Source organism: Spermophilus citellus, assembly GCF_964194105.1.
Source record: "Spermophilus citellus genome assembly, chromosome: 9".
In the NCBI taxonomy this organism is placed as follows: Eukaryota; Metazoa; Chordata; class Mammalia; order Rodentia; family Sciuridae; genus Spermophilus; species Spermophilus citellus.
The window spans coordinates 5,036,167-5,062,633 of record NC_138191.1 but is presented as its reverse complement, the minus strand read 5'-3'; the positions used below and the strand labels follow the sequence as shown (position 1 = coordinate 5,062,633).

Here is a 26,467-nt window from a genome sequence, read left to right as displayed (position 1 = left end):
ATCATCCTGTGTGCTCTGCTTATGAAAACCACCCAAATTATAAAGGCCAAGCTCTTCAGTAATCAGGCTCCAGGACAACCGCACATTGAGACCTCTCCTACCCTGAACACCCACTGCTCCTCCCCCTAGTTCATGTACAAACACCCGACCAGTGGAACCCCACAACCACAAGAATGGTAAGCTATACTCGGTGTATGTAGAACGTCGAAGTATACTGTCTCCTCGTTCTGTCAACTGGGAATATCACTCCCCCTTGTCTTCACATTTTCCATGTTCCCAATGCTCTTCTATGAAACAATGCCTTGCTGGCCTCAAAGCCTTCAGCAGATGGCAGAGTGGGTGAAAGCAGCCAGGCATACTCATCCTACTCTTCCTGGGGCACTTACCATGGACTGAGGATGGCAGTGGGGACAGGCTCCAGGACAATTAGATAAATGCAATGAACAGCCAGTGAGGCTGAAGAGCCCAAAGCTCCTAGGGCAGAGCTTCCAGTGCCTCTCCGTGGGGGATAAGGCCCCCTAGGGTATTCACTTTACATGTAGGTTGTGAGTTAAGAGGCCCAGAAAAATGGGCCCTGGGCTACAGTGGCCACCTCTTTGCTAAGGCCTTCAATTAAGCATCAGCCTCCTCTAGGGGGAGGGGGAGGCCAACACCAGCTCTTCTTGTTGCTTGTGCTTCTGCACCAGAAAAGACGGAGCCAAGCTAGGGGATTTAGCTTTGCCTAGTCACTTTTCAATTTCTCTGGGTTCCTTGGATGTCCCATCTCATGTTAAGAGTCTGTGAACAAGTCAGGATGGTGCCTGGCATTTTGCCAGTCACCATCCAGACTTGTTTACAGACTCTAACAATCTCAAACAGGTAAGAATCCAAGTTCAGGTTATCATGACCAAAATGTCCCTCCAGGATCGTAATGTGTAGGATGCCACACAGCAGCTCAATCAATGGCAAGGGGCTTATTGTGGGTGGCCAAACAGCAAGGCAAATTATGTTAGGGTCCAAGGACTATCTCCATTTAGGTTCCCATAGCCAGTTCATTACTTTATAGAGTGGATCGAAGGAGGGCAAAAACTTTCACCCTCTGCCTCAAAGTCACCCTCACCTCCCCCACAACCAAGAATTTTAATACAACCAGGAATGACTCTTAACTACACAAAGGGTACATTAAGATAACATTAAAACAGCTACAGCACCTCAGGAGCCCAACAAATAGAGAGAGAGTCCTGGTTGGATTTGAGAGAACAATTTGTTATAATGAACCAGAAATACAAGATTCCACTGAAACTGGGAACAGTTGACAGAATATGGTTGAACTTAAACCTTCAAGAGAAAGAAGAGGATCAAATAAAGCCAACAATGGAGAAGCTCAACAGTGGCCTGGGACAAACATGATAACTGCATTCTGGCATGGGCAGCTCCTGATCCTTTCCAGTGGTGGTCTCCCTACTGCCCCACTCCTGTCCCTGTGCTGTGTGAGTCAAACCAAAGGGCTTCCTCCTCTCGATTGCAGGTGTAAGGCAGCCCATCCCTCTGGATATGATACAAAGCCACCAAGAGGCAAGCTCAAAAATCTCATCTGAGGGTAGAAAATCCAATCCAGCATGCTGGTTATCAATGATGTGGTATCCATGCACCTGGTAGCAACTTCAGTCAAAGCAGATACCACGGTAACCTGTTATGTGTCCCTATAGCAATGTCAATGTTCCCAATTTACTACATTGTTAACAATGCAGCAAAACGTTATTTTTCAGCTCCAGATTTTCTTAACACTTCTAAGAGGCTATTAAACAGGATGTACAACAAAATTCTATCTCAGAAACCAAGGGATCAAGGAGGAAAACTGGCTCTTTCTGGAACTTTTTGTGGGAGCACAGAGAATGTCAGTGTATGATATAGGTGAAGGGAGGCAGAGGTAGGCAAAGTGTTCTACCCACAAGGCCAACACATTCATCTTCAAAGTCTGGGTGAAGGGAAGAGGAAAACAAAACAAAACAAACAAAAAAACCCAACTAAATCAAAGGAAAAAAAGTTTCATACAACACAGTATCAAAAAGTAAAAGGAACACACTAAATGCACAAACTGGTGACAGGTGAGTCCATAGCCTATTGAGATAGGTCCTTCCAGCATCAATCAGGTTTCTTCTCATCTGTTATCTCAAGGTTATTTACAGATGTGGTGACTTAACAAGAGTCTCTCACAGAAGGACAGGCAGGCAGGCTTCAGTCGTTGGTTTCTGGATCTGTCTGTGCCATATAGGCATCCAACTCCGCATCCAGGTGTCCTTTAGTTTTCGACATGTACGCATCCAACTGGTTGTCCAGCTGCTCCTTGGTCAATACAGGGCGAGTGAGGGCACCTCTTCCTCTTCCACGGCCTCGGCCTCGGCCTCCAAAGCCCCCTCTTCCCCGACCTATCATGCCCCGACCTGGCCCAAGGAGGGGAAGAAAAAAAGACAGTTACAAGTAGGTTTAATGGGAGCTACGTAAATGCCCCTTAGAGCAGTGGGGCCTAGCTGAGAAAGCTGAAGGGCAGGGCAGAGAGGAGGAGAAATCTGGAAAAACAAGAAACACACTGGATAGAAAGCAACACATGGAAAGCACATATAATGAATCCCTTATTACATGCTCCTCTCTAAATACTATCTAAAAATCTATCAACAAATGGAAAATAATCGGCTAATAAACAGATAATCTCTTCTAAGAAAGAAATTCCCTAATGTTTGAGACCCCCCTCTAAATTCATAATTAAAATACATTATAGATAATTGAATTTAGTAACAGGGAGGTAGTAAAAAGGGCACAGAGAATCAGGGATTCGAAGGCAGACATTCAAATTAATTAAGCTTTAATTGATACCCTCTGGAAAGTTCTCTCTTTAATTTTATTAAGGCTAATGAACTGACTCCATGTGTCAGGTTATTGAGGGTTTCTCTTTGACACAGACAATGTGATTAGAAAAACATGTTGAGTACCAGCCTCTCTATCTCTGACTCTAGGCACCTCATGACAATGGTGGTTATCTGAGAGGTAGTTTCAATTCACTTAATAAAATACATCCGGCTTTCTGAAGAGTCATTTTCATCTTCCCTACCCATGTGATCTCTCAAAAATCAAGTTGGGATAATTTGAAAACAACCTATTTCATCCTGAAACCAAACTACCTTGCATTTCACTAAAAAAAAAAAAAAAAAAAAAAAAACAAAAAACAAAAAACAAAACAAAACAAACCTACATAGTATATAATGAAAGAGAAAAAAATAGCCCTTGGCTATCTAATGCCCTTTCCCAGTTAATTTCTTCTTTGGCAATGTCCAGGTTATAAAGGAATGAAGCAAATACACACAGGGGCTGTTCCGCTTGAACAGACGGTGGTGGGGGTTTCTCACTAAATTCTAAGTCAGAAAGCCCCCATGAGATTTGGCAGTAACACCACCACCAATTTTTTTCCCCCAATCTGGGTTATGAGATCAAAAGACAAATATCAAGACCTCAAAGGTAAGATCATCAGCAAAAGCCAGTTAACTGACAGTAATATCATTTAATTTCCTACCTTTATCAGAAAAACCTCTCTGGTTCCCCATAAGCAGAAACTTATTTCAGAGCCACTGCTCAGCGCCAAGTCTCACCCTCTTCGACTTTCACTCCCCATGCTGGGGATGGAACCCAGGGCCTCATGGTGCTAAGCATGAGCTCTACCACTGACCTATACTCCCAGCCTCTTACTACCTTCTTTCTGTTCACATTTTTTGTGTGTTTGTTTGTGTAGGGTAGTGGGGATTGAAGCCAGGGGCCATACCCCCAGGCCGCTGCCTCTATTCTTATCTGAGTTAAAGTGAGGTTTTAAGTTAGAAGATGGGCATGTGGTAGTGATGGGGCAGAGATAGTAAAAGACAAAATTCCAAACTAACCACTTGGTTATTTAAAATTTAAAAAATTTAAATCTGTAAGAACCTAGGGGAACACTGCATAATATCTGGTTCTGTAATAGGTATCTGACTGGCTCTAAGAAAAATTATGACAGACTTTCAATCTACCAGCATGTGAATTTAGGAAATAAGCCAGTTTCAAAAAACAAAACAAGACAAACAAACAAGCCTGCCTGTGACTTGAAGCTGTGCAGAAAGGTGGCTCTGAGTTTTTAAAGGAAGGAAACAGGGGGAGCTACTCTCTGAAGTTGGTAGCTGACTAACCTCTACCACCGATTCCGCCACGACCCATAGCTCCACGCCCTAGGCCCCCTCTCCCAGGACCTCCACGACCTCGAACACCACCTCTTCTTAAGCCCATTCGGGGAGCTACGGCTCGTCCACCTCGGAGCAGGTTTTGACCTTGGAGAGGAGGCATACAATGTATATGCAGGTAAATCCAAGAGAAACAAAAGTAGATTCTAACCAAAGGAAGGCGGTGAGGGTTAAATTAAAGTAATTCAGTTAGTTTGTAGGCTGGGTAGAGCAAGCTGCACAGAGTGTGACCAGATTAAGTTGCTCATTATTTGTATCAGTTCAACATTCTGACCACAAATCCATCTTGGGAAGTTGGGAGTTAATTAAGTACATACTTTTAATAAATTTAAAAACTATACAGGGAATACAATAGCAGTGCCCAAATTACAAGATATGGGTTAAGTACTATTGGTCAACTTTTCCTCTCTCTTTCAGATGATCAACAGTGTTGCACTAGCACCAGGAACAGAGATGTTTAGTTCTGATATAGGCCGAAGACCCATACATTTCTTTATTTTTTTGGTGCTGGGGATTGAACCCATGGCCTCATATATATGCTAACATACATTTCTTAAACTTGACTTATTTCTACAACTTGAATGTGCTTTGATTCAAGCAGCAGCAGGGTGCTTTAAAATGAAATGGAGATGACATGAATTACCTGTTATGCAGGTCATAGCCTCTCACCATTGCACATTACCAGAAAAGGAATGGTATCAATAAAAGGCATGCAGCACTACTAAAAATGTGATTTCAAAAGTTATTAATTACATTAATAAAATTTAGTATTAAAGATGTTAAACAAATGTGTCCATAAGCAGCCCAAGAGAAAAGGAAAGGGGACAGGGCCCAGCAGTTATCAGGTACACAAAGCACTGACCTCGGAGCGACATCCCGCCCCTAAGCAGGGTTCTGGTGGCACGTCCCCCACGTAGTCCTCCTCTGGATAAGCCTCTCTGGATTATGGGCAGACCTCGTCCTCCAATTGCTCCCCTGGCCAGGGCCCCTATGGGTCGGCCTAACCGTGCCTGGATGTTACTCTTACCCAGGCGCTGCTTTAAGCTCTTCTGGAAGAAAAGGTGTTGGAGGATTGAGATCAAAAAAGCAATTCAGTGAGAGGTGGCAATTCTAAGTGCAGAGAAAAGGAAGCAAGTTGAGATGGCGGGAAATAACCTGCTGTGGGTATCATTAAGGATCCCAAATCAGAAACCTTTGTTCTCAGGACATGCTATAAAAGAATTCCAGAGCATAAACTCTAAGAAGCTTCAGTATGATCCCATGAAATTGGCATCACCACAAATCACCTCACTGATTTGGCTATAGAAGTCATAAACCACCAGCTGGAACTTAGGTTTTAATAAGAACACTTGCTGTTTCTGAACCCCAGGTTGACAATGACATGACTTAATTCATACCTGCCCAGGAACTACCACTGTCTTCAAAGGCTTACTCAAACACCACAGGAAGTTCACCACACTCTGGGCACAATTTAAATTACAAGTTCATTTGAATTCTTTTGACTTAAGAACAAGATTGATTTTTCAGTCAAAGAGGCCAGTGTGCTCCATTTTTCCTCTGAGTATCTATCTCCAGACGGTCCACTTTTTACCTTAAGATGCAAATAAACACAAGAGTCAAATTTCCTTTCCTTACATTTCTTAGAAATCCATAATTCCATATCTACACTTGCAAACAGCTCCCTTAAGCCAATATTATAACTTTTAATTCAAAATAAACAAAAATATATCTCCAGAGAGCCAGCCAAACTGTTAGAATTAACACAGGTGAACTTTAACCACAAAGGGGCACATATGAGGACAAGGACATACTACAGAGACAGACTTTCAATAATCTGTTCTCAAAAAAATAAATCCTTGAGGATCACATCTTAAAAATTTCTTCAAAGGAAATTTCATCAATGTAGCTTTGAACACACAACCAAGGCCTGTTTTTCTACAACATGAATGTAAATAAAGTTTATGCACGCTCAGGTTCAACCCACAAATAACTACCAAAGACGTGTGTGTCCCCCTCTGGCCAATAGTAGCCCTCTTGTGCTGTGAGGCATAACTTCCTAGCACAAGATAAAGATAACAAGCCGCTTCTGATCAGTAGAGAAAGACATCTAGTACAGGAGGTGCAACCAATTTTAAGGGACTGCCCTCACTCTTCTAATTAGCACACAATTATTTTGTTTTTGTAGTGTTAGGGGTCAAATCCATACCCTTACGCATGCTCTACCACTGAGCTACACTCAGAGCCCCAGCACACAATCATGAGGTCAAGACTATATTCTGTAAGTACCTCATGTTCAGTTTTCCTGAACATATCAATTCTCCAGAGTTCTATGCTTCAATGAAGAAGAACTACACAGTGCCTAGAGTTCTCCTCCTATCCCCATCCCTAGCTGCTACCAATCTTGGCCTCTAACATTGATAGGACACTTAAGGATGTCCACTATACCATTGGTTTCCACTCTAAAGCTGCCATTTGAGACAGCCACTGGACACATGTGGCTATTGAAGCTCCTCCACAGCACTAGCTACATTTAAAGTTCTGAATAGCCGTATGTGGCTAGTGGTTACTGTACTGGACAGCGCAGAGCATTTCCATCATCACAGAAGCGACTGAGTGTTGCTCTGGAGGTTACTTCTCGCACAGCCTATATTGAAAACTTCATGCTGAAAGGTCCTTTGTTGGTGCCTTTTGCTTCTGGCTTTCCTGAGTCAGAGATGGATCCAGTCATACAAGGCTTAAGGTAGCTGAAGCAGAAAGCCTTGTTTATTTCTGGTCAGTGAGCCAGTGGTTCAGAATAAGGGTGGGAGGGTGTTATATTTAACTGCTGAATTTATGCACAGCCATGCAGTGCTACCAGTTAAAGTCCTTACAGTTGCATGGCATCGCCCTCCGGACGCCCAGCCACAGCTTGGACATATCCTTCCACAGCCAATGTCCGGACTTGCATATAAAGTCTATGAATAATAAAGAGCAGGTTTTATTTCAGGTCTGAATAGATTTATCTCTTACTGGAAATTTGAAAGAGAACCTCACTAATTGTTAAGTTAGCTACTCAGAACTCTTGCTCTAATGTACTGATAAAATTTCAGGTGCTGTGGAAACAAAAGTCACTATACTTTTGGTATATTTTAGCACTGAAAACTTTTGACTAAGGCCAAATTCCCTGTATAGGGAAGAATAAAATTATTTCCCTAGGACATAGATCATTTAACAGGAAGTAAAGGATATTTTGAAGATCATCTAAACACAAATAGTTTCTTTCCTTCTCTTTTTTTGGGCAGTGCTGGGGATCAAATCCATGGCCTTGCACATGGTAGGCAAGTGCTCTTCTTTTGAGCTATACCCCAACCTGAAACAAAGGTTCTTTGTATTAAAAAAATCCATCAAATCTACTTTTCGGGTAAAGGACCAAACGTAAGAGATTAATAGTCACTGATAACACAAACAGGCCACACAGATGGCAAACTCCCTAAAACAGAAATAATAAAACATTATTTTTATCAGTACCTGCCAAAATTGGAATTCTCTGAACTTCCCTTTCATAGAAGCTTCAGGTTTGGCCCTGAACCTCTGTGTCATCATCCATGGCATCCAGACAGCCTCAGCGGACTGACTGACACAGACCACCAGCTGCTTCAGAGCATTACGATGCATTCTCTCACCTGCTTAAGTTTTAATGCTGCCTGGACAGAGGGTCTATTCTCCATCTGCTGGGCCAGTCTTCTGTTTCTGGCACTGGCTAGCTGCTGTTGTTGCTGCATCGAAGCTCGAATATTCACTGGCATCGGCTGTTTGTTCTTCAGCATATTAGTAAAGCTTCAAGGTCGAACAAAATGGATGTTTAAACAAAAGCTTTATTACAAAACATTTATTGGCATTTTCATGGCTTGCTAGACCAGGAGCTCCAGATCCCACGAACTTTTAAGTAAAGTGGTACGTTTAGATCAAGGCTGATGTGGGTTAAAGACTCCTCTGTTTCCACAAAACTTGCAAGAATCAGAAACTTAGAAATGCAGCTAAGTGCAGCACAATCAAAAGTGATAACAAGGGCTCAGGTAACAGCTCTTAAGAGAGGTGGAAAGTATGAAAAACACGCAATAAGCAGATATGATGACAAGAGACAGAAGATGTAGTTTCAAAGACAAACAAAGAAAGCCTAAACTTTGGGAACTCAAGGGTTCAGTTTAAGGGCAAATACGAGGAAAGCCTAGAGCATCTTCAAAGCCAGGGAAATAATACATCCACATAAATTTTAGGAGTGTATCAATTTATAAATACACATTGCTTAGGAACATGTGAATATAAGTAATTAATGTTCTACATTCTCAGAGATGAGAAGTATATATGCTTCAGAAGAAGCAAAAATAGACATTTTAATATCAACTTGATAAAGATTACTGGCCAAATATACTGAATGAACAAAGCTCTCAGAAACTGCCTTTAAATACCTTAATTTTCCTCAGTTTCAAAGGATCATTTTTTCCAATTCCAAGTGAGTACTTTTGAGAAATATTAGTTTAATCATTTAAGAGCCTGTGAAAATATTTCTCTATTATATTTGACATGGTTAAGCTTAATGGAATGAGACAGAAGAACACTTAACTGTTAAAAGATTCCAAAACAAAAACAAACTAAAAAGCAGAATGGAAAGAAAGTGAAATGGAGCAAAGCAAGTGCCTCTTACAAGGCCCAGGAATGGCATTCGAGGGCCTTTGGACATATTCATGGCTTGCTACCTGCCTCTTACAGGCCAGACACAACACTGCTGGCCTTGGACTGGGCAGCAAGCCTTTTGCAGCCAGGGTATATCATGCTACCGTGCTGCACCACCCCTGTATCAATGCAAAAAAAAAAAAAAGAAAAAAAATCGAAGAAAAGAGAGGGCGCGAGGAGTCTTTTTAAAATACATCCCACCACATAAATATTTCAGACAGCTTAACATAAAAATCTACTGTTACGGGGTTTTGAAACAACCGCCCAATTTGTTTTGTGTACCACATTAAGATGCAACTAAGAACAGAGGTCTGTAGCCTTCTGTTGGTATTTAGCTTACAACGGTTTTTGTGCATTGGACCCCAGGGCCATTTAAGTAATGTTTTCTTAGGAAGGAGCTGAAGTTGCTGTTGGCTGCCTCACCGCTCATTTAGAGACATCTTGGTGGTGCTTTTTAGCACAACTTTCGGCGCTGATTGTGCAGCCATCTTCAAATCCCGAGAATCTACAAAGGATGACATGCAAAATGAAGTAATCAGAATAATGGCCACTTTATTTCTAAAAGGGCAAGTCCAAAACAATGAATGAAAAGGTCTATGTCACTGATTATTGAAAATCGAAACTCATTATAGGAGTTTATGAGTGTTGTCTCAAATTATTAAAAATTTTAAAGCCAAGGACAGCAAACATCTGCCAAAATTGTTTTAAGAGTCTGGCTTTTAGCCTGACACTGTGGTACATGCCTATAATCCCAGCCACCCCGAAGCCTGGAGGCAGGAGAATGACAAAAATTAAGCAACTCAGACCCTGTCTCAAAACAAAAGGCTGGGGACATAGGTCAGTGGTAAAGTGCCCCTGGCTTCAATCTTCAATTAAAAAAAAAAAAAAAGCTGGCTTTTAATACAGAGAACCTTTTTCAACCTTGGCTGCAAAAGACTTGGCTAAGAAACGTTTAAAAATACAGATGCCAGGGGTCCAGACCAACCTCTGGTGGCAGGGGCAGAGGCCGGGGATCAGCAAATAGTGGGAGATAAGCAGCCTAATGGGCAAAGTTGAGATCCACTGATCCAGGGAAGACACACGGGCATGCCCAGTTTCAGGGGCCTTGGCAAGGGATTAGGGATTTATGGGATTGAGTGGGAGAGGTTTCCTAAATGAGCATTCATATGGGAGTCAGCTCTCCAGAGCCCTCTCAGACTTTAACCCTAAAGCCGCCACGAGGTCCGACAGTCCTCGTTTAAACCCCTACCACTGCCCGGCGCGGTGGTGCACGCCAGTAATCCCATCGGCTCGGGAGGCTGAGGCAGGAGGATGTCGAGTTCAAAGCCAACCTCAGCAAAATCGAGATGCTAAGCAACTCAGTGAGACCCTATCTCTAAATAAATGCAAAGCAGGGCAGGGAGGTGGCTCCGTGGTTAAGCACCGGGAGTTGAATCCCTGGCACCCCTTCCCCCCGCCTCCGCCCACCCAGGTCCCGGGGCCTTCGCCACCACCTGGGCCCCGCCCCGTCTCGGGCTCCGCCCCCTCCCCGCCCACGCTGCCTCGGCGCCCACAGCCGGCCTCCCTAGCCGCTGGACCGTCCGCCACCCGCCCCTCCACCACCCCTACCCCTCCTCCCACCGAAACGCACCAAAGGAAACGGACGCCAGCGCTCCTCCCGGGGCTGCCACCACGGCTGCGGCGGGCGGCCGGGGACCGGCCGAACCTGGGTTGCCGGCGGAGGGGCTCGGGTGCACTAGGTGGGCGGTTGGTTAAATAAGTAAGCGGTAGAATGCGCGGTTCGTTCGTTTAGGTTGACTACTTAGCCGGCCAATCCGCCTGGTCGCCCGGCCTGCCCTTCTCTGCCTTTCGTCTGTGCCTCCACAGCTGCCGCCGCCAACTCCTGCTCGGTGTCCAAAACAAAATGGCTGCCACGCTCCGTGCGGAGTAGGACCGGCTAAAATGGCGTCTGCGCACTTACGTCAGGCGTTTAGATGCGCACGCAGCTAGGGGCGGGGCTGATGCACTACGCCTGCGCGGGAGTCGGAGGAGCGCTGCGGTGGAGGAGGGGCTATGGTGCTCCGCCCATGGGGGGGTGTGGCCTAGTGGGCGGGGCATGTGGGAGCTTCGCTTTCCGGCAGGGCTGCACGGCACTTGGAGGCGTGGTGGGCTCTGGGCCAGGTGAAAAGCGCGCATATTCCCTGAAACCCTTCTCTGGCCCCTAAGAAAGCGTGTCTAAAGGCCTGTGTGTGGGGCTCGCCTCGGTCTCTTCCGGACCGTCGAGCCCAGCTGACTGGCTTCGGCTCCTGCCTCATCCCGTTCCCAGTTCCCAGCTCACCGGTTGTGAGTGGCATGGACCTGAGAGGGCCCGGGAGGCTAGTGCTGGGAGCCCTCCTCTAGCTAACTGCACACCTGCGCCCGGATCCCTCCCTGTTTTCAGCTCCACTTCTTCCCCTTCCCATTTGGCCTGAACATGGTCTGATCCTTCTTTTGGGGTAAACCTTCCATGTCTTTCTCCCAAACTACCATCCATGTGGAATTTTTAAATGTAACCCAGAGCCTCCTGCATGCCAGGAAAGCACACGGCCCCAGAGCCATGTCCCCAGCCCTCCGTATAGATTTTGATGCAGACCTGTAAAGGGATTTTTCTTAAGTCTCAGTACACAAAGTGCTTAAATGTTTCAGGGATGAATGAATGAACATATCTTCAGCACTTTCTTCTGCCCCATGTACACTTTGGGACCCTTTGTTTTTCCTGGCACTTAGTTTGTGTGGGTGTATTTAATGGTCCTGCCTGCACCCTTGCTAGACTTTATTCTGATGAGGTAAGGAGAGTTTTATTTTGCTCACAGGTGTGTCCCCAGTTCCCACACAATGTTCAGCACGTGGTAGGACCTCAGTAAAGGTTGGTTGAAGGTTGAAAGGAGCTTTTTTCCCTCTGGTTTTGTAGCTGAGAAGCTGATGTCTCTTCCAGCTGGAACCTTGGACCCCTACATTTGTAAGTCTTGAGCGTTCTTCAGGTAGGAAGATGATGTGCACAGGGAACTCTTTCCAAAATCGGGGGAGTTGGGAATAATCAACTCTCACTTCTCCACCCACTTCCAGACCCCAGAGGAGACAGACATTGATGGCTGCTGAGAGCGGAGCCTTTAATGAAAGATTAGCTGCAGGCCTGGACTGCTACTCTTGCGCCCTTGGTGTGTATTGAGGGAGGTGGGCAATGGTGAGAATGTGGACAGGGATAAGTGGGGTGAGGTGAAAGCAGGTGAAGGGGTGGGCCCGGCAGGGGGAGGGGAAGGGCGCTGCCCATTGGGCTGTCTGCTCAACTGTTCTCCCAGAAGAAGTTGTTACAGGCCACTGTGAGAGCAGCCACCAGCACCACGTACTCCTGGAAGTCCACCTCCCCGTCTCCATTCTCATCGAGCTCCTTCATCACCTTGTCCACAGCATCTGCATCCTTCTGGGCCTGTGGAGGAAGAAGAGGGAGAGGAGGTGTGCATCACTGAGTCAGGGGCAGGAGGTGGTCGAGGAGAGCAAGGCAGATGTGAGCAAGAGGTCAGACAGCCTCTAATCATGGGACCTTCTGCTTTCCATCCCAGAAGGCTCACGGGCTCCTGTTGCCTTCAGAAGAAACGCCTTAACTGGAAGAGTTAATGATAACGTCACTCACCATAAGCTAATTGTCTACAGTGTGACAAGCACTACACTAGGAGCCTTCCAGGCACTGTCTAGTTTAATTCTAATACAAGCAGTATGGGGCTCTTTTTATTAATTCCATTCTGAAGAAGAAACATGGATGATTTTTGTTAAATAAATGTGCCCAAAGTCACACAGAAAGCAGCAGGGCTGGCATTAGGTGTGGTGATGCACACCTGTCATCCCAGCAGCTCAGGATACTGAGGATCCCAAGTTTGAGGCCAGCCTCAGCAATTTAACAAGGCCCCTATACAACTTAGTGAGACCCTGTCTCAAAAAGTAAAAAGGGATGGGGATGTAGCTCAGTGGTTGAATGCCCCTGAGTTCAATCCTCAGTACCAAAAAGAAAAAAAAAAAGGTGGCAGGGCTGGTCTCAGTGACACACGCCCATAATCCCAGTGACTCAGGAGGCTGAGGCAGGAGGATCACAAGTTTGAGGCCAGCCTCAGCAGCTTAGTGAGACCCTGTCCTAAAAAATAAAAAGGGCTGGGAGCGTAACTCAGAGGTAAAGCACCCTTGGGTTTAATGCCCCATACTGAAGCGGGAGAAGAAAAAGGAAGTAGTAGGACCAAAATTTGAATGCAGAGCTGCTCCGTCTGCCGTATCTGAGTGACTTCTTCACTGTGCCCCTGTTAACGTTTGCAGCCTACTTCTCCGCACTCTCCCGTCAAATGGAACTACTGGGCGTGCTCCACATTGTCTTCATTGACCCCAGTCATCTTCCAGTGGAAGCCCCAGGCCCAACTGCCACTCTTCAAGGAACCATCTTACTTCAGTGTGGTCACTAATCTCCTACTAACCCTTTCTGGTACCTTTGTTAAGGCTCTGTGTACTTCCTGGAGTTCGGGGTTTCCCTTCTTGACCTTGAACCTCATTGAGGAAACTGCACAAGACCTAGTGCTTCACAGGTAGGCAGTAAACCAGGGCATTTGGATTTGACACAGGGGAGCCTGGAAGACCCAGATGAAAGAGGAGGGGGTGGCTGGACTGAGCTGTGGGGGCTGGGAGGGATGGCAGGGAGGCGCCCCCAGTGCCCCACCTCTTGCCCACCCACCCTCTCCTCCCACTCCATGCTCACGTCCAGGAAGCCAGAGAGCTCGGTTTGCAGCAGCTCCTTCAGTTCCTTCTTGCTCAGCTTGTACTTGTCCCCCTCCTTGCCTGAGTGGGCATGGAACACGTTGATGAGGGTCTCCATCGCAGTCTCCAGCTCGGAGCCCATCGCAGCAGTGCGCCTATTCCATCCACACAGCACAAGGGTGAGCTGGGGACCAGGCCCGGGGACTCCTCGGGCCTGGACCTGGTTCCACAGCCAGATAACCCTGAGGTGGGAGTCCTACTGCCGCTTATCTTTCATTGAGATTTTACAGCGTGGGGGAAGGCCCAGCACAACTAACTGCAGACCTCTGTGTCCCTCAGTCTGAACCCTAGCCAAAGGGAGTCAGGGTTGGGCATGGAGAGCAAGCAGCCGGAACTGGGCTGGCTCCGGAGGCCTGCAGTGGGCGTCCGCTGTGGCTCCTGACTGCCTGGGCAGAGATGAGGGTGGGGCAGTCTGGGGTGGTCACAGGACCAGGATGGCTTCTGCTGGCTCTATTTTTACCCTGGACCTTGTAGGCCTAGCACGACCAAGTTCTGCCAGTTCTGCTGTTGGGGTGGTGGGCTGGTGTCCCTGTAGCCTTGACTCTGGGGCCCACTGCAGCAAGGACTGAGTCTGGCTCCCTTGGTGAGCCTGACAGAGGGTGGTAGCCTGAGTGGGTGGCCCAGAGCTTTTGGGGGGAACGGAGTCTGTTTCTGATTTTCCTGCCAGCAATTTGTAGGGGTCTTTTTTGGTCCTTCAAGCTCTCCTCTCTTCAGCATGTCATTTTGACCTCTCTGGGCTGTGCCTCCCAGTGCCTTCAGTTTAATTCCTCTCTGCAAAATTATCGCCTCCATCAGGTGGGTGGCAGGAAGGGAGAAAAGAATGTCTGAGCCCTGGAGAGGGGGAGGGAATCTGTATACCTTGGTGCCTGGTTGCCTGGTTGATGTGGGTACAGTGAGAGCAGGGAATGGGGCTGGTATGTGTCGGGGAGATAAAAACTGAGTGCACGAAGTCTTGAGTTCAAGGGGCTAGGCGAGAACAGGAGAAGAATGGAGGGGTCTGTTGAGGAGAGGAGACTGCCAAGTTGGGGAGCCTCTGTCCTTTGACCCTGGGACAGTCAGGCCCTCCGCAGCCCCAAGGGGCAGCTCAGGTGTCTGGGATCAGGTATCCCCATCTTTCCCCAGGACTGGGGGAGTGGACAATGGGCTCTGATCGGATGACATCCCAGCTCTTCAATAAGGCCCTTGTGAGTGTCACCTGAACTCCGGACATGAGAAGCAATTGTCACAGAGATGTGGGGGTGACGGAACCCAAGACGGGGCTGATAGAGAGGATAAGGGGGTGCTCGAGGGAGGGATGCTGGTGGCTTAGTTACCAGCCCTATCAGGAGGGACAGCTGGAGGTTGCCCCAAGCTCTCCAGCAGCCTGGGATTTTATGTGGGGGCAGTTCTGGGAGGACCTGGGTTGGGAGAATAGGAAAACTACAGAGGAAGGAATTGGGGAAAGAGGAGGGGGTCTGGGCTGAGAAAAGAGGAAGACAAAGGGGAGGTCTTGTGAAGGAAGAGTTGGGAGAGGGCTCAGAACCAAGGGTCCTCTCTTCCTGATAATCATGTGGCCCTTGCTCTGCTGCCCCCAGACCTCCCTGGGCCCGGCTCTTGGCAAGGCTGGGCAGGGGTGGCAGAGACTGAGTCTGGAAGTGGGTAGGAACAGCTGTTCTCTTCTGTTGTTGTTACTCCATGGGAAGCAAGGCAAGGCTGTGTCCCTTCCTCAACAATGAGAGACTGAGGAGACTTGGCAGGGGACTCCGGGGCTCTGTGTGGGAGGGGCTGGTGGCCTGGAAGCTGGGTGATGGGCTCCTCATTTACTGAGCTCCCAGCTCTAACTCTGACCCTTACTCACCCCCCCCCCCCTTACCACCTTCCAAACTGTCTCCCCCAGATCCTGAGCTGCCCCTACCCTAATTCCTCTCAGGCCCTAAGTGCATCACGATGCAGAATGCCATCGTCACCCCTCCCTCGCTCTTGGGACCCCCTCTGAAGTCCCCTTTCCCCCAAGCTGGCCAGGCCAAGGACCGAGGCCAGGTTGGGCGGGATACTCACAGTTGGCCTGGGCCTGAGACGGGAGCGGGTTCTGCACAAATGGCCGAGGCTGCAAGTGTGGCTCCCGGGCTGTGTGAGAGACCTGTCTTTAGCAGTCCTTCCCCCGCTGCCCCCCCAGCGGCTCCACCCCTTCACAGACACCCAGTGAGGCAAGGGGCCAGGAGAGGACAGAGGCGCCCTCTGTCTCCTGGGCTGGAACAGGCTGCCCTGTGTCTCTTCCCTGGCCTTGGTTGCCTGCCCTCCCACCCCTGCTGGGTACCAGCGGGGAAGTGCAGGGGGAAGGGAGGGGGAGGTGGGTCCTGGGGGGACACAGAGTCTCACCCCCAGCTCCATTGCACAGCCCCTGGAGCTGGCTGTGACACTGACAGGGAAGGGCAGGGTTTGCAGAGGGAGTCTTAGCCTGGGGCTGGCCACACGGGTCTTGCTCAGTGAGTGACTTAGTTTGGGGACCGCTGAGATCTCTCAATCTGGGATTCTGCTATGCCCCTGTGGCCTGGGTCCCCCATCGTGGTGCCGGAGCTTGCAGTCCTTGGAAGGAGTGTGGGCCGCAGTGACCCTTGCAGGGTCTCTGTGGGGTTTTGCAGATTGGCCTCTCAGTGCTGAGCTCCAGTTGGATTTTCAATTAGTGGTTGTCATCCCTGCCCCCCTCGGGGTTAGCTGTTGGGGGTGTGGTAGGGCAGCAGCCCCCATAAAGGAAGTGATGGACTCTGGGACCCCTGCTTAATGGGATCTGTCCAGGACGCCCCCCCAAGCTGGGGAACCTGCGGGAGTGGTCGGGCGGCCAGGCTTCCCAGCCCCAAGGCCAGCGCGGGAGGCGTGACTGGGCGGTCCTCCTCTGGAGAATCAGCTAGGAAACTGGACACCTCGGGCTGGGCGTGGCGCCCTCCTCCCCGCAGGCAAGCCTTATAAACCTCGGCCTGCGTCTCCGCGCAGCACCCCATCTCCTACCCTGGTGAGTCGCACCCCGTCCCCACCCAGGGGCTGTCTGGGGATCCGTTTTTCTCCATTGGCTCCCGGTCCCTCCCCCAGAGCCAGCTGGGACAGGGATTCAGGAAATGGCTTGGGGAGAGCAAGCAGCAGTCCCCGCAGGAGCCTGGGCGTGTGTGTGTGTGTGTGTGTGTGTGTGTGTGTGTGGGGGGGGGGGGTGGACGGAAAGGAGAGGGATGCGTGGGCTTGTCCCTTTTCTCCAGCTTTCGGTCGTGCCCCCAGGGGACGTGAGTGCCCGGACGGTGCCCCTGTGGGCTCGGAGAATCAGAGGACCTCCGCGCCAGGACCCTGTCATCTGGAGACAGGGTTGGAAGGGCATGAGGGGTTCTTGTCCCAGCACTCGGTCTAGCTGCCCCCAAGGAGAGGTAGGGGAGGGGATCTGTCCAGACTGAGCCAGCCCTGACCACAGCTGGGCTTGTGCCAACCCTAACCTTCTCTGCTGGAAGGAGTGACCAGCGTGTGGGCGGACTGCAGGTCCCACTGTAAACAAACTTTGGAGACAAACAACCTCCTGACCCTTTAACACTGGGAGAGACAAGATAGGGCCATAAGAGAAACCCCATCAGAGGGCCACCAGACTCCCAGGACTTTGAAGAAGGAACTGCAAACTGAAAAATCTCTCCCTGGATAGAGGGATCACCATACTTGATGGATCACCAGAGGGTCTCTCTCTCTCTTTTTTTGGGGATGAAACCCAGGGGGCTTCACCACTGAGCCTACCCCCAGACCTTTTTATTTTTAATTTTGAGCCAGTGTCTGGCTAGGTTGCTGACAGCCTCGCTAAATTGCTGAGACAGGCTTTGAACTTGCCATCATCCTCCTGCCTCAGTCTCCCCAGCTGCTGGGATTACTGGCACCTGAACCCGAATAGACGGCTTCTTAAAAAGGACCTTCAGAAACCAGGTGTGGTGGCCCACAACTGCAAACCCAGCTTCTGTGGGGGCCTAGCAAGAAGACAAGTTAGAGGCCAGCCTGGACAATTTACTGAGACCCTGCCCTGCCTCAAAAAAAAAGTAAAAAATAAAAATAACAAGGGCTGGGGAATGTAGCTCAGTAATAGAACACCACTGGGTTCCCTCCCCAGTGCCCCACCCCAAAATAAAGGACCCTCAGATCGTGACCCACAGAAGAAAGTTTTCTGGGACTAAACTTAAATTGAGATACTGTTGCCTGGTCCCCTACCCCAAGCTCAACCTCTGAACCCTCCCTCTTTCTTATAATGACACCCCGGAGCAGGGACACTGGCCATCCTTGGATCCCAGACTGCCTGACTCTTCCCCCTCTGCTCCCCCACGTCCTGCAGGTCAGCTGTGTGAGCACATCAGCTCCAACCCCAGGGGCCTCATGGCGGCCGAGCCACTGACTGAGCTGGAGGCGGCCATCGAGACAGTGGTCACCACTTTCTTCACCTTTGCAGGGCGGGAAGGCCGGAAGGGCAGCCTCAGCGTCAACGAGTTTAAGGAACTAGCCACGCAGCAGTTGCCTCACCTGCTCAAGGTGGGTGGAGGTCTCTGGGCTGGGATTCTGTGAGGCAGTGTTGGTGGGACCCTGAGTGTTTGAGGGAGACTGCCGAGTAGACAGTGAGCCACAGGAGGGGTGGGAGGCCAGGCATGGGGGCGCACACCGGGTCTCAGTGAGGGGGCGAATTCCAACTGGAGGCCAACCCACGAAACTCAGTGAGACTTTGTCTCAAAATCAAAAATAACAAAGAGTTGAGGATGTAGGTTAGTGGTCACGGGATCAATCCCCAGGACCTCAAAAACAAACAAACAAACAAAATAAAATAAAAGGATGTGAGTGACTGCATGTGTACATGGTTCTGGGTTTTCTGTCCTCTGTGTGTGTGTGTGTGTGTGTGTGTGAGAGAGAGAGAGAGACAGACAGACAGACAGACAGACAGACTAGGTAAGCAAAGATACTGTGCTTGTGCAACTGGGTTCTGTACTCCCATTAAAAAATGCTGTTGGGTTCTTGTGTCTGTGTGTGCCTCTCTGGTCTTATTTCCCCAGTACAGGACTGGCCTCAGAGATGGCTTCCAGGTCATTCACAGACCCTCAGAGCTTGAAGGAGGCCAAGAGAAAACATAAAAACATGGTTTAGACTCCTCACTTCACATGTATGGAAACTGAGGCCCAGCAGTGGGAATGGTATTATTAAAAGCAAAAACAAAATGGGGCATGGTGGCACATGCCTGTCATCTCAGCAACTTGGGAGGCTGAATCAGGAGGATCTCAAGTTTGAGGGCAGCCTCAGCAACTTAGTGAGATCTTGTCTCAAAATTTAAAAAATGGCTGGGGGTATAGCTCCATGGTAGAGTACCCCTGGATTTAACTCCCAGTAATTAACTTTCTCTCTCTCTCTCTCTCTCTCTCTCTCTCACACACACACACACACATACACACACACACATGCACACAAGAAAATAAAGAAAACAGCCAAATTCATGGAGTCCAGACTCTCGGTGTAGGAGGTCCATAAGGAACATTTGTGACTATTTCCCACCATCTCTGGGATCCCCTCAATAGAGAGCCCGACAGGGCCATTCTTCTCGTCTACTGGAAGGAATGAGTTGGGATTTAAATTTCATCCACTCTGGGTTTGCCCGTCATTCCAGGCTAACAGTTTCTTTTTCCTCCTTTCTGAAAATTCACAGGTACTTAGCAGTGTATGAGTATGGATTTTTAAAAAACAAAGCCATCCTCTGAAACTTAAGTCTCTCATCTGCAAAATCCCCTGTATCCTCTCACTTCTCAGACTTTTCCTTTCGCCTTTTTATTGGAAATGTCAGATTCTCTGATGAAGGTGTAGCATTCCCAGAGTCTGGTTGAGCAGTAACTGATTTTCCCTCTGACGTCCTCTGGGCCTGGGAAAGCAAGAAGTGGCCTCTTTGCTTTTCATCTGTTTTTCTGGACCTTAGTTCCTTCTTCTGTAGACCTTGGAAGCTCCTTGGAAGCTGAGCTGCCTTCCTCTTCCTTCTTTGTTTCTTCTCATGGTACTGAGGATTGAACCCAGGGGCCCTTTTCTTTGGGAGGGGGTTCCAGGGATTGAACTCAGGGGCACTCAGTTACTGAGCCACATCCCCAGCCCTGTTCTGTATTTTATTTAGAGACAGGATCTCACTGAGTTGCTTAGCGCCTCGCCATTGCTGAAGATGTTTTTTTTTTTTTTTAAATATTTATTTTTTAGTTCTCGGGGGACACAACATCTTTGTTGGTATGTGGTGCTGAGGATCGAACCCGGGCCGCACGCACACCAGGCGAGCGCGCTACCGCTTGAGCCACATCCCCAGCCCCTGAAGATGGTTTTGAACTCACCATCCTCCTGTCTCAGCCTCCCCAGCTGCTGGGATTACAGGCGTGCGCCACCACACCCGGCTCCAGTGGCCCTTTTTATTTTTTACTTTGAGACAGGATGTTACTAAATTGCCCAGGCTGGCCTTGAACTTGTGATCCTCCTGCCTCAGGCTTCTGAATAGCTGGGATTACAGGTCTGCACACCGTGCCTGCCTTCTGCCCTCCTTACTGTACTTCTTATATCTTTTCAGCTTTGGCTACTGTTATTCTTCTTAGCACTGCATCTGTTGTGATGATGATGATGATGATGATGATGATGATTGGTACCTGGGACTGAACCCAGGGACACTTAACCACGGAGCCACATTCCCAGCATTTTTTTTTTGAGAGAGAGAGAGAGAGAGAGAGAATTTTTAATATTTATTTTTTAGTTCTCGGCGGACACAACATCTTTGTTGGTATGTGGTGCTGAGGATCGAACCCGGGCCGCACGCATGCCAGGCGAGCGCGCTACCGCTTGAGCCACATCCCCAGCCCCCATTTTTTTTTTTTAATATTTTATTTAGAGACAGAGTCTCTCACTGAGTTGCTTAGGGCCTTGCTAAATGGCTGAGGCTGGCTTTGAGCCCTTGATCCTCCTGTCTCAGCCTCCTGAACTTATAGGCTTGTGCCACCATGACCGGCAGGACCTTCAGTCTCTTGACCTGCCACTTTTTCATTTTCCATCATCATCTCTCATCTCTTCATTTCTTGTCTTCCTTAGCTCATGTTCAAGACATTATTAGGATCATACCCTCAACCCATTTGATTATCTCTCTGTCCCAGTTGTCTGGCAGAATCCCAACCCTGGTGAAATCCAACATTTTCCCTACATTAACTTGCTGGTTAAATCCACCATCCCTGCCTACACTTGGATAGCTGAATCTGGCTGGAGGAAAATGCACAGCCTAGTTGACTTGTCTCACTTTAAATCAGCAACCACAGACTCTGAGGGACCCTTAGCAATGCCTGGCAACTCTGCTGTGTTTCCCTGAATGATTGTGTATCAGCTCTTTCAGATGATTGTTTCATAACTTTCCCTCCCTTCTCAAACTCCAGTGCCTCTTTCCACATCCTCCCCCTCACTAAGAAATTCCCTCACTAAGAAAATATGTCATCAGGAAACTTCTATGTGCTACCCTTATCCCCAAATCTACTGCTCAATCAGCACACAATCTGCTTCCTTCCTGGTGACATACATGATCAGTTTTAGCTCTTAACGGGTGCTCAGGATCCCATCCCCTCTCACCTACTTTAAAGACTTTCCTTTTGCAATTCTTGCAGTGGTCTCTTCTCTTTCTTGCATCATTAAAATTTCCTTCTCTACTGGGTTTTTTGTATCAGGGTTTTTGTTGCTTGTTTATTTTTATTTATTTATTTATTTTTTAGTACTGGGAATTGCATGCTTTTTTTTTTTGAACCAAGGATTGAACCCACTGAACCACTGGGCCACATCCCCAGCCCCTTTTATTTTGAGACAAAGTCTGGCTAAATTGTTAGGGCCTCAATAAATTGCTGAGGCTGACTTTGAACTTGCAGTCCTCCTGCCTCAGCCTCCTGAGTGCTGGGATTACAGGCGTGCGCCACCACGCCTGGCTTCCCAGCCCCTCTTTAAAAAAAAAAATTTTTTTTTTGGTTGTAGTTGGACATAATACCTTTATTTTATGTATTTATTTTTATGTGGTACTGAGGATCAAACCCAGTGCCTCACATGTGCTAGGCAAGCCCTCTACCACTAAGCCTCAGCCCCAGCCCTTCCCAGCCCTTTTTATTTTTTAACTATTTATTTTTTAGTTGTAGTTGGATACCATATCTTTAATTAATTAATTTATTTCTATGTGGTGCTGAGGATCGAACACAGGGCCTTGCCCACGGTAGGCGAGTGCTCCACCGCTGAGCCACAACCCCAGCCCCATCATCCCTTTTTAACATTTATTTTGCAGTAGGGTCTCACTTAAGTTGCCCAGGCTGGCCTCCAACTTGTGATGCCCTGTGTTAGCCTCCTGAGTACCTGGGATTACAGATGTGCGCCACCACAGTCTCTTTACAGATATGCTATAATGTCTCCCATCTTGGGAAAAGAAAGAAAATTATAATAATAAAGACCTTGTAGCTGCTTTCAGTTATACCATATATTTCTTCTGTACTCCTTAAAAGCAATGAGAATGACTCATACTTACCGTCTCCACTTTTCCTCTCCTGTTCACAGTGCTCGTCTCCCAGGTACTTGCTAGGCTTATTCCTCATTTAATTCAGATTTCTGCTTAGCTGGCAAATCCTCAGCACAGTCTCCCTTCACCACTGAACACAAAGGTCACCTCCTTTACCCTGCAGAACACAACCAATCTGACCTCCATCATATACTTACATGTTTTTAAGTGTGAAAGGCTCAAGAAGGAAAGGCATTTGCTTACCATTTAATCTCAGCAGTTAAACAGTATCTGACTTCTCTATTGGGTGCTCAATAAAATATTAAGTGACGGGGCTGGGGCTGTAGTTCAGTGGTAGAGCAGTTGCCTGGCACATGTGAGGCACTGGGTTTGATCCTCAGCATAACATAAGAATAAGTAAATAAAATAAAGGTATAAAAATATTAACTGACAGTCTTAGTGAGTTTTGGCTACTATAACAGAGTACTATAATCTGAGTGGTTGACAAACAACAAAATTCATTTCTCCTAGTTGTGGAGGCTGGAAGCCCAAATCAGGGCGCCAGAGTAGTTGGGTTCAGGCGAGGGCCTCTTATGGGTTGACATCTTCCAGTTTTGTCCTTACCTGGGCAAAAAGCTCAGGAGCTCTCTGGGGTCTTGTTTTTGTTTTTATTTTTTGGTATTGGGGACTTAACACAGGGGCACATAACCACTGAGCTACATCCCCAGTCCTTTTCATTTTTGAGACAGGGTCTTGCTAAATTGCTGAGGCTGACCTGTAACTAGCGATCCTCCTGCCTCAGGCTCTGGAGTCACTGGGATTAGGGGCCTGTACCACCGTGCCCACTCTGGGGTCTCTTTAAGCAAGGGCACTAATCTAATTCATGAGGGATCCACCTTCATGACCCAAGGCTACACCTAATACCATTGCACTGGGGTTTGGGATTTTGTTATGGATTGGATCGGAAATGCCCCCCAAAGTCTCATGTATTTTGGGAAGTGACTGGATCATGAAGGCTCTGACCCGCCATTCAGTTAACCTATTGAAGACAGGATGGACTACTGGGAGGTGGGACCTGGTTGGAGGAAGTAGGTCCCTGGGGCGGCCCGAGAGGGTGCATCTCTCTCTTGCCTCCCACCCCACTTTCTGGCAGCCGTGAGCTGACAGCTTTAATACCTCTGGGCCTTGCGCCACGATGTTGCACTTGACCTGTGGCCTTAAGCAGTGGCACCAGCTGACTATGGACTGAAAGCTCTGAAACCACAAGCCCAAATAACTGGTCCCCACTCCAAGTCGTTTGTGTCAGGAAAACACACAATGAAAAGCTGACTGACAGAGAGATACAACATGGGTTTTGCAAGGACACAAAATTCAGTCCATGAGGGACTGGGATGAGCTCAGTGGCAAAGTACTTCTCTCGAACGTGCAAAGGCCTGGGTTTGATCTCCAGTTCTAAAAAAAAAAAAAAAAAAAAAAAAAGAAACAAACAAACAAAAGCCCAACCAAAAAAGGACTGAGGGGGCTGCGGGTATAGCTCAGCAGTAGAGTGCTTGCCTAGTATGCATGAGGTCCTGGGTTCAATCCCCAGCACCCTCCCCAAAAGCAGGGGCTGGGGATGCTCACTGATAAAGAACTACTGGGCTCACTTCCCAGTACAAAAAAACCCCTAAAATTCAGTCCACGAGAATGGGTGAATATAATTGTAAAAAAATTTAAAAATGAAAAAAATTTCCAGTGAGTTAATGAATACTTTTTTTTTTTTTTTTTTTTTTTGGTACTAGGGGTTGAACTCAGAGCCACTCAGCCACTGAGCCCTGTCCCTGGCCCTACTTTGTATTTTATTTAGAGACAGGGTCTCACTGAGTCGCTTAGCGCCTCGCTGTTGCTGAGGCTGGCTTTGAACTTGCGATCCTCCTATCTCAGCCTCCTGAGCTGCTGGGATTACAGATGTGCGCCACTGTACCCTACTTGAAAGAATACATCTTTTATATATTGTTCTACAAATAGCTTTTAAAAAAATTTAACAGTACATATAGGATATTTTCCCATTAAAGAAATGATAGACTGGGTGTGATGGCACACACCTGTAATCCCAGTGGCTCGGGAGGCTGAGACAGGAGGATGGTGAGTTCACAGCCAGCCTCAGCAAGGCAACTCAGTGAGACCCTGTCTCTAAATAAAATATAAAATTGGGCTGGGGATGTGGCTCAGTGGTTGAGTTCAATCCCTGGTACCAAAAACAGTTAAAAAAGTGTTGTGGATCAGTCGTTAAATGCCCCTGGTACCAAAAATAAAATAAAATAAAAATAAAGATTAAAAAAATAAAAAGGGCTGAGACACAGCTCAGTGGTAGAGCACCCGTGGCTTCAATTCCCAGTACCACAAAGCTGGGGAGAGCGGGAGGGCTTGAGCTCTCCTATAAATTAGCTTTAGAGATTTGGCAGATCTTCTCTGCCTTCGTTCAAATGTTGATTTAAATGTTGAGCATCAAGCTCAACAGAGGTACCTTTTTTGCTTTAATATTGACCCTTTACTCAACAATCAAGTTTTCTTTCTTTCTTTCTTTTTTCTTTTTTTTTTTTTTTTGTGGTGCTGAGATTGATCCCAGGGCCTTGTGCATTTGAGGCAGGCCCTCTACCACTGAGCTATGTCCCCAGCCCTACAATCAAGTTTTCCATCGTGATTGTCTGGTAACAAATCCTTTTATCACGAAAGTCTGGCTTCCAGTATCCCTGGGTTTCACAGGCCCGTCCTGAGAGACTTTATCAAGGGCCCCTGGAAAACAAGATACCCTGTGTCTTTGCCATTCCCTGATCTACCGGGTACTGGCCCAGCTGGATACAGGAGAACACAGAAGGGTGATGCAAATGAACAGCTACTACTGTGAGGGAGGAGGGTGGCTGAGAAGGCCTCCGGGGAGTCAGGTTGGATCTGTCCCCACAAAGGCTCCCTGAGTATTATTGGGTCAACCCGGACTGGTGCAGTGGTGTGCTAGCGCCAGCTTTACCTGCCGGTGAGAGCAGATTGTGTGCATCTCTCTCCAGCTCTGTGTTCAGTGACATCATATTTGTAGTGTATGCTAGGCCGCGATGGGAGTATTTATGTCAGAGCAAACAATCAGAGCAGGCCCTTCCACCTCTCTGCTGGTGTCCTTGAAGTTGGGACCCCAGGGCAGCCCAGTCCAGGCCTGCAGCCTTTTCCTTGAGGTAAGGGGCCGGGTTGGTGCTCTCGGAGGGGAGGGCTGTCAGAGGATGGTAAGCTAGCAAATCTCCCCTCTTCCTGTCTCAAGATCCCTCCATCTAACCTGCCCTTCCCTTTTAGGATGTGGGCTCCCTAGATGAGAAGATGAAGAGCCTGGATGTGAATCAGGACTCGGAGCTCAAGTTCAATGAGTACTGGAGACTGATTGGGGAGTTGGCCAAGGAAATGAGGAAGGAGAAGGCGCAGGAGATCCGGAAGAAGTAGAGCTGCTGGCCGGGATGGCAGTGGGGAGAGTAGGCCTGGCAGGGCCAGGAGAACCCATCACTCCCCAAATAAACCTTCTCCCTCGAAACACACAGGTTTCTTTCTTTTTTCAAAATATTTTTTAGTTGTTGATGGACCTTTACTTTTTATTTATTTATATGTGGTGCTGAGGTTCGAACCCAGTGCCTCACACATGCTAGGCAAGCGCTCTACCTCTGAGCCCCAGCCCCAGCCCCTGGCACATGTTTCTTACTCACATCCCGTACTGATATCTTCTCTTGAGATGGGGGGCGGGGGGAAACTACCCTGACCTGAGGGCGAGTCTGAAAATTATGAGCTCCTTGAATACAGGGACCGTGAATTCATCTTCAGATATTCCACAGCATCTAACATGAGGTCTTGTACTGATTAGGTGCTCAGTGAATAAATGGCTAGATTGGGCATTGTGGTGCACTTGGATTTGGGAGGCTAAGGCAGGAGGATTGCAGGTTCAAGGCCAGCCTGGTGAGGCCCTGTCTCAAAAGAAAAAATAAGAGGGACTGGGGATGTAGCTCAGGGGTACAGCATATCTGAATTCAATCCCCAGTCCAAAATAAAAATAAAAACCTAAGAAGTAAAAAAATAGGTAAGTAGATAAGTGGTTGATGAATAAATATGTGAAAGATGCAGAGATCTGGTTTCTATCCTACCAGGTGTCTCCTGGGGCTCAGTTGCATAGTTATAACCCCAGTTT

At 48.0% G+C, this 26,467-nt stretch overlaps 3 protein-coding genes and 1 long non-coding RNA gene across 14 annotated transcripts; 2 read left to right on the top strand and 2 right to left on the bottom strand.

Annotated features, from left to right (window-relative positions):
* Positions 1 to 1,224: 1,224 nt before the first annotated feature.
* On the bottom strand, positions 1,225 to 10,867 carry CHTOP (chromatin target of PRMT1). 10 transcript variants are annotated; one of them, XM_081306049.1, is made up of 7 exons: positions 10,582 to 10,866; positions 9,375 to 9,456; positions 7,901 to 8,054; positions 7,109 to 7,192; positions 5,101 to 5,287; positions 4,188 to 4,325; positions 1,225 to 2,423 (listed from the first exon to the last, which is right to left on the bottom strand). In XM_081306049.1, the coding sequence occupies exons 2-7, from the start codon at positions 9,437 to 9,439 to the stop codon at positions 2,218 to 2,220; spliced, it is 834 nt and encodes a 277-aa protein (XP_081162175.1). In that variant the 5' UTR covers positions 9,440 to 9,456; positions 10,582 to 10,866; the 3' UTR covers positions 1,225 to 2,217. The 10 variants fall into 10 exon arrangements, with proteins under 10 accessions (XP_081162175.1, XP_081162177.1, XP_081162180.1 ...); XM_081306051.1 differs by having other exon boundaries at positions 5,101 to 5,284; XM_081306054.1 differs by lacking the exon at positions 4,188 to 4,325 and having other exon boundaries at positions 10,582 to 10,867.
* Positions 10,868 to 11,117: 250 nt separating this feature from the next.
* LOC308655278 lies at positions 11,118 to 12,312 on the top strand. The gene is made up of 2 exons (XR_014023441.1): positions 11,118 to 11,273; positions 11,881 to 12,312. It is a non-coding gene; the product is annotated as an uncharacterized lncRNA (long non-coding RNA).
* S100A1 (S100 calcium binding protein A1) lies at positions 12,059 to 15,955 on the bottom strand. Of its 2 annotated transcripts, XM_081305250.1 has the most exons (3): positions 15,801 to 15,955; positions 13,705 to 13,858; positions 12,059 to 12,396 (listed from the first exon to the last, which is right to left on the bottom strand). In XM_081305250.1, exons 2-3 carry the CDS (start codon positions 13,843 to 13,845, stop codon positions 12,253 to 12,255), a joined length of 285 nt encoding a protein of 94 aa, XP_081161376.1. In that variant the 5' UTR covers positions 13,846 to 13,858; positions 15,801 to 15,955; the 3' UTR covers positions 12,059 to 12,252. The 2 variants fall into 2 exon arrangements, with proteins under 2 accessions (XP_081161376.1, XP_081161375.1); XM_081305249.1 differs by lacking the exon at positions 15,801 to 15,955 and having other exon boundaries at positions 13,705 to 13,876.
* Positions 15,956 to 16,251: 296 nt separating this feature from the next.
* S100A13 (S100 calcium binding protein A13) lies at positions 16,252 to 25,822 on the top strand. The gene is made up of 3 exons (XM_081305251.1): positions 16,252 to 16,752; positions 18,091 to 18,284; positions 25,591 to 25,822. Exons 2-3 carry the CDS (start codon positions 18,132 to 18,134, stop codon positions 25,732 to 25,734), a joined length of 297 nt encoding a protein of 98 aa, XP_081161377.1. The 5' UTR covers positions 16,252 to 16,752; positions 18,091 to 18,131; the 3' UTR covers positions 25,735 to 25,822.
* The last annotated feature ends 645 nt before the right edge of the window (positions 25,823 to 26,467 follow it).

What these genes read in the sequence shown, in the direction of transcription:
- CHTOP (XM_081306049.1), bottom strand. Translation starts at nt 9,439, where the DNA reads ATGGCTGCACAATCAGCGCCGAAAGTTGTGCTAAAAAGCACCACCAAG. An exon ending in GAGGGCGATGCCATGCAACT is followed by an intron (nt 5,288 to 7,108) that starts GTAAGGACTTTA and finishes CTTTTCTTCCAG; the next exon opens with AAGAGCTTAAAGCAGCGCCT. An exon ending in TGGCGGAATCGGTGGTAGAG is followed by an intron (nt 2,424 to 4,187) that starts GTTAGTCAGCTA and finishes TCCTTGGGCCAG; the next exon opens with GTCGGGGCATGATAGGTCGG.
- S100A1 (XM_081305250.1), bottom strand. Translation starts at nt 13,845, where the DNA reads ATGGGCTCCGAGCTGGAGACTGCGATGGAGACCCTCATCAACGTGTTC. An exon ending in AGCTCTCTGGCTTCCTGGAC is followed by an intron (nt 12,397 to 13,704) that starts GTGAGCATGGAG and finishes CTTCCTCCACAG; the next exon opens with GCCCAGAAGGATGCAGATGC.
- S100A13 (XM_081305251.1), top strand. Translation starts at nt 18,132, where the DNA reads ATGGCGGCCGAGCCACTGACTGAGCTGGAGGCGGCCATCGAGACAGTG. An exon ending in AGTTGCCTCACCTGCTCAAG is followed by an intron (nt 18,285 to 25,590) that starts GTGGGTGGAGGT and finishes CTTCCCTTTTAG; the next exon opens with GATGTGGGCTCCCTAGATGA.